This window comes from Bombyx mandarina, chromosome 09 (genome assembly GCF_030267445.1).
Source record: "Bombyx mandarina strain Sakado chromosome 09, ASM3026744v2".
Classification (NCBI taxonomy): Eukaryota; Metazoa; Arthropoda; class Insecta; order Lepidoptera; family Bombycidae; genus Bombyx; species Bombyx mandarina.
In genome coordinates, this window is record NC_143216.1 from 539,358 (window position 1) to 546,284 (window position 6,927).

Sequence of the window (6,927 nt, forward strand, 5' to 3'; positions counted from 1 at the left end):
CTTTTGGGGGCTCGTCCGGGATTAGCTAAAATATTGGTTTGAAGTGGATCGAAGACTGAAGACGAAAAACGTTGAATCATTCAAAGTTGATAACTTCAGGTGAAGAATTGTTTTACCGACACACTGGTGAAAAATGTTGCCACATTACAAAAAAATACGGAAATTATAGTTTTTGATGATGTGTTGATGTGATAATTTTCGTCCATTTTCTGATGTTGAAGATATAATAAAACTTTAATAAGTCCAGGAAGACCATCGTTTTGCCCTAAGATTAGAAGTAGATCCCTAAAGAAGTCTAAGATTAATACAAGCATCACGATGCCGCCGAAAAAAGACTTACAAGATGCCGAAGGTGACGAACAGGAAGTAGACGTGCATATTTCATTCAAAGACTTGGAGAAGTCGATGAACATATTTACCGGAGATGACACCTACCCGATTGAGACATTTCTTGACGAATTCGAAGACGTGGCACAGATCATGAATTGGACTAAAGTCGAAAAATTAATTTACGCAAAAAGACTCTTAGATGGAACTGCCAAGCTTTTCTTACGATCTATGGGAAAGATAAAAGACTACGCAACCTTGAAGAATGCTCTTAAAGAAGAGTTCGGTCCCAAAATTAACAGCGCAGTTGTACATAAGAAACTTGCTTCGCGTAAAATGAAGAATGACGAGACATATCAACAGTACTTCTTGTCGATGAAAGAATTAGCCCTACATGGTAAAGTTGAGGACGCTGCGCTAATAGAATACGTCATAGATGGCATTCGTGACATTGAAGCCAATAAAGCAATTCTGTACGGTGCAGCAGACATAAAAGAATTTCGAAAGAAGTTAGACATCTATAGTGGATTTAGAAAGAAGATGTCTGCTAGATCTTCTCATTCTGGCCAGTCGTCTGCAAGTCACATAACCCATAAGAAGACTCATGTGAAAAGGTGTTTCAACTGTGGCGACTTGGACCATCAAGCACCTGCCTGTCCAAAAGGAATCAAATGTTTTAAATGTAACGAATTTGGCCACAAATCTACAGACTGTACAAGTAATAAAATCAAGAAGACTCTGAACATTCTAAATAAAAGTGAAGAAGAGAAAGTTCCCTACAAGAAGATAAAGATTAATGAAACAGAAATGATAGCGCTAATAGACACAGGAAGCGATGTTAATTTGATTAGGATGACTGAAGCTGAAAGGATTACGAAAGACGCACTGAATAATCAAAATAACTCTAAGATATGCTTGACAGGTATAGCTGAAAAGGAGGTATACACAAAAGGAGTATTTAATGCAAGAATACAAATAGATGATTGTTACGCTGATATAACATTCTACATTGTCCAAGATAATGACATACCTGTAAATGTGATTTTGGGAAACCCTATATTGAGAGAATTTGAAGTTAATTTTACTGCGAATGGGATTTTTGTTGAAAAAATTGTATATCTCACGCTATTAACTGAAGAGAAAAATATCTACAATGAAAATGATACAATTAAATCAGAAAATTCAGAGAAAATTAGAAAAACAATAGAAGAATATAAACCTAACAAAGTAAAGAGAGAAAGTAACGTTGAAATGAAGATTATACTTACCGACGACGAACCAATACATCAAAATCCGCGACGACTTTCACCCCTGGAAATGAAGACGGTTAATGAACAGATAAAAGAATGGATAGAACAAGAGATAATACAACCAAGCAAATCTGACTACGCAAGCCCTGTGGTACTAGCTAATAAGAAAGATGGAACTTACCGACTATGCGTAGACTACCGAAGACTGAATAAGAAGATAATAAAAGACCGGTTCCCATTACCACTGATTGAAGACCAAATAGACAAACTAAAGGAAGCGAAAGTGTACTCGACGCTAGATTTGAAAAATGGATTCATGCACGTTAACGTCCATAAAGATAGCAGGAAGTATACGTCGTTTGTTACGCCCCAAGGCCAGTACGAATTTCTTAAAATGCCTTTCGGTCTCTGCACAGCACCATCTGTATTTCAAAGATTCATCAATAACATCTTTCAAGATCTTATCTCAGATAGCACTGTCCTGGCATATCTCGATGATCTTATTGTTCCAGCAAAGACAGAAGAAGAAGGACTGATAAAATTAGAAAAGGTATTTAAAAGAGCTGCAGAATTTGGTTTACAATTTAATTACAAGAAATGCCATTTCATGAAAAAAGAAATAGAGTATCTGGGCTATGTCATCAAAGATAATGAGGTTCGGCCATCAAAAGAAAAGATTGCCGCGGTGTCTAAATTTAAAATACCACACAATGTAAAATTACTACAATCATTTCTCGGACTCACTGGATATTTTAGAAAGTTTGTAAGAAACTACTCTTTGATCGCAAAACCATTAACGAATCTTTTGAAGAACGATGCCGAGTTCAATTTTGACGATGAATGTGAAAAGGCTTTTATTGAACTAAAGAAGATACTATGTGGATCGCCAGTTCTCCAAATTTTCAACCCCGATTATGAAACAGAAATTCATACAGACGCAAGCATGGATGGATACGGAGCTGTCCTATTACAGAAATGCCCTAAAGACAATCTAATGCACCCTGTTTATTATATGAGTAAGAAAACGACTCCAGCTGAGAGGAAATACCATAGCTATTATTTAGAAATTTTAGCTATAGTTGCTGCTATTAAGAAGTTCCGAGTTTACGTTTTGGGAATACATTTTAAAATAGTAACCGATTGTTCTGCCCTAACAATGACTTTGCAAAAAAAGGATCTGCCACCGAGAGTCGCCCGTTGGGCTCTGCTCCTCGAAGAATACGATTATGAAATTGAACACAGACCAGGATCAAGAATGAAGCACGCTGACGCTTTGAGTAGACATCCAGTTTGTTTAATTCTCACTGAAACGATGGCTCGTTTGAGGAAAGCACAGAATGAAGATGAAAGAATAAGACTAATAAAAACAATTTTAGAGAAAGAAAATTATCAAGACTACATTATACAGCAAGACATACTTTACAAAGAGAAGGAAGGAAATAGATTGATTGTTATACCTAAGAAAATGCAGTACGAGATAATTCGTAAAAACCATGAGAGAGGACACTTTGGTATTACAAAAACAGAAGAATTAATCAACAGAGAATATTATATTGAGAATTTACAAGATAAGATAAGAAAAGTTATAGATAACTGCGTTGAATGCATTCTCATATCGCACAAGAGAGGTAAAAGGGAAGGACTATTACACCCGATAGACAAAGGCAATGTTCCATTATCAACATACCACATTGATCATCTCGGACCTTTGACATCTACTCATAAAAATTACAAGTATATCCTCACCGTTGTTGACGCTTATACCAAATTTACCTGGATTTACCCTGTTAAGACTCTTACCGCTCTAGAGACGGTAGAAAAGTTAAGACTGCAACAGCAAACTTTCGGGTCACCAGAAAGGATTATTACTGATCGAAACGCCGCATTTACTGCAAATGAATTTCAAGAGTACTGCCGTAATGAAAATATTACACACTATACGATTACTACAGGACAACCCAGAGGAAATGGTCAGGTCGAAAGGATTCATCAGGTTATCATTGCCGTGTTGAGCAAGCTCAGCGCTGATGATCCGACCAAGTGGTACCGCCGTGTGTCTGTAGTACAACGCTGTCTGAATGGTATCTACCAAAGAAGCATAGGAATGACGCCATTTGAACTACTTTTTGGCACTAAAATAAAAGATAAAGACGATGATGAACTTAAGAAGTTACTAGAGGAAGAAGAAATACAAATGTTTAAAGAAAAAAGACAAGAGCTGAGAGAAAAAGCTAAAGAATCGCTACTGAAGATACAAGAAGAAAACATAAAAAATTATAACAGAAAGAGAAAAGAAGCGACGTCTTACAAAGTTGGCGATTTAGTTGCAATCAAGAAAACGCAGTTCTCTCAAGGCAGTAAATTATTTCCTAAGTACCTAGGACCTTATGAAGTCTTAAAAAACAAAGGAAATGACCGATATGTTGTGAAGAAAGTTGGAAATACAGAAGGTCCAATCAACACGACTTCTTCTGCTGATTTCATGAAACCATGGGTCACGTCGGAAGAAAATTATTCATCTGGGTCAGATGATTAACCAGGACGGCCGTGTGGAGTATTTTTTAGAATTTAATTTTATTTAAATCTGACAACCCCAATTTGTGGATGGGCTGTCAAAGTCAGGAGGTAGTCAGAAAAAAAAAGATTAGTGTGTGTGGTGGTGGTAAGATGTAAAAGTGATATGTTGTTGTTTCTTTGTGTAAAAAATAAAAATAAATAAGGTGAGATCCATTTCTCGTTATTCCGCCATCCTACATATATGTAGATATTATAAACATATTGATTATGTTTATAAAAAAGTACAAATGACAAACCACACATATTATTTATATGCTTATTTGCCATAATTAGGCGAAATTGAGATGATAAAGTAAATCTTAAATGTCTATAATGCGTTTATTTTACTTATATGTTTTCACTTGCACTAAATATTGACTACACACAAACACACATATAAAAACCATTCCTAACTAGTAACAGGTGATTTTTAAAATGCGCTGTTTCAATCCGGAAGTCATCAATTCATAAAGAATTTCCATAATTTTATGTAATATTAAAACGCAATACATCTCAAAACACTTACTTATTCATAATGTTCTTTTAAAATAAAAAGGAAAGGTTCGGAGGATGCGAGCTCCCGAGGGGCCTTAATTTCACGGTACGAAAAGATCGCATCTAAGGATACCGACTAACAAAAGTTAACCATAAATTAAAAAGCACAAAAAAAAAGATAAGAGCCGGCTATATTTAACTTTGAACCAAAGTTTAAATATGATCTGTCCTCCGAACTTGTTATTTGTCAACGTATATAGAAGTAATTCAATACAATAATATATTCTCATGACTACATCTATGTCTGTATATTTAATTTAAGTATTATCCTAACATCTCTTAGCTAGAAGTTTTCTTAGCCTATTTGAAGCGAAGAGTAACTAACTTTTCCTGTTATTTATTATTGAATCTTCTACCATTTATTAATCTTACAGAACAATAACTAACAATAATGTTACAATAATATTTCGTCTATAGTTTCCCGTATAATTATTTTAACTGATTTGTTCATGATTTTCATCTCTTTTTTTCTCACTGACGCCCGCCTGATGGTAAATGCTAGCCGTCGATCATGGACTTCAGCAAAGCCAAGTGCACAACCAGGATACTGCACTAAGGAAACACCGTGGAGGGGAAATCTATTCCAGAGCCGGATAACCTGTGGCAAAAAAGATATCTAGAGACAACGTGGATGAACACAGGCATTGAAGATAGTAAAAACGAGATGATGGGATAATCTATCTATTCTATCTATACTTATATATATAAAAATTAATTGCTGTTCGTTAATCTCGCTAAAACTCGAGAACGGCTGGACCAGTTTGTTTAATTTTAGTCTTGAAATATTTGTGGAAGTCCAGAGAAGGTTTAAAAGTAGATAAATATGAAAATGCTCGGAATTAAATAAAAATAACAATTTTGTTTTTACAGGAATGGTACCACTGCCAGGAACCAGGTGAGATGGGCGGGAGCTTTGTCCGGGCCATATGGCATGGAGTGTGGCGTGAGGCAGGGGGGGCTGACCTCTCCTTTGTTATTTAACTTGTACATAAATGACCTTATCGGTGAGCTCAGCAGCACTCATACCGGTTGTCATATTGATAGTGTATGCGTCAATAATATTAGCTACGCGGACGATATGGTGCTGCTGGGACCATCGGTAGGTGCTATTCGTAAGATGCTGGCTATATGCGAGACCTACGCTGGGGAACATGGACTGACCTACAGTAAAGCAAAAAGTAAAGTTCTGCTTTTCAAGGGTAAGTCAGGTGCACCCGTTCCAGTTCGTGTTCCTTCAATTAAATTATATGATGAGGAACTGCAGAGAGTGACCAGTTTTAAGTACCTGGGCCACATTGTAACGGATGATTTGTCCGATGACGCAGATTTGGAGCGGGAGCGCAGGGCATTGGCGGTCCGAGGAAACATGGTTGCCCGTAGATTCGCTCGGTGCTCCTCCCCAGTAAAAATTTCTTTGTTTAAGGCATTTTGCCAATCGTTTTACGCGAGCAGTCTATGGGTGAATCATACTCAGCGGGCTGCCAGGGTCCTGCGCGTTCAGTATAACAACATCTTCAGGGTGCTATTGCGGCTGCCTCCCTACTGCAGTGCGTCGCAAATGTTTGCTGATGCCCGGACGGATGGCTATCAAGCTATAATCCGAAAAAAGGTTGCCTCTTTTTTAAGACGAGTGAGAGACAGTAGTAATGGCATCCTCGGGATGATTGCTTCTCGCGCTGATTGTCCGATCCAACATAAATGGATGTGTATAATTACCGGACAAGACTGACATATCCTTATTATTATTATTTTACTCTTCATTATGAAATGTGTATGATTTTCTTTTTATTTTATTTTTTCTCCAAATTAATTGACTGATTGACATAATGATAGCTAATATTGACATAGAGTGGTTACTACTGTATTGATATAATTATGTGTTTCTAATTCATTTCCTTTGTATATTTAATTAATTGAATTAGTATATTGTTCATTTTCTATTTGTATTGTTGAACTCTTTGTGTGCTGACTATTGTATTATTATTATTTTATGGATTTTTTCTCAAATAAATGTTTTATTATTATTATTTACTTTGATGTGCCCCCCGTCGGACGGATTCTTTTTGTTTGTTTTAAGTTTATTTTATACGAAAGTTTAGGTCTTTTATTTATCGATTGAGGCACTACGAAGTCTGCCGGGTCAGCTAGTTTCAAAATATTTCTTTAGAGCACTGAATCTTGACTAATGTATCCAAAGCTAAAAAAAAAAGACATTGGCTTTCATAATTACCCTTCATTG

General features: G+C 36.3%; 1 protein-coding gene across 1 annotated transcript; it reads left to right on the top strand.

Moving 5' to 3' along the window:
* Positions 1-5,586: 5,586 nt before the first annotated feature.
* LOC149502278 (uncharacterized) lies at positions 5,587-6,648 on the top strand. Its single transcript, XM_089730089.1, has one exon. It carries the CDS (start codon positions 5,620-5,622, stop codon positions 6,415-6,417), a length of 798 nt encoding a protein of 265 aa, XP_089586215.1. The 5' UTR covers positions 5,587-5,619; the 3' UTR covers positions 6,418-6,648.
* The last annotated feature ends 279 nt before the right edge of the window (positions 6,649-6,927 follow it).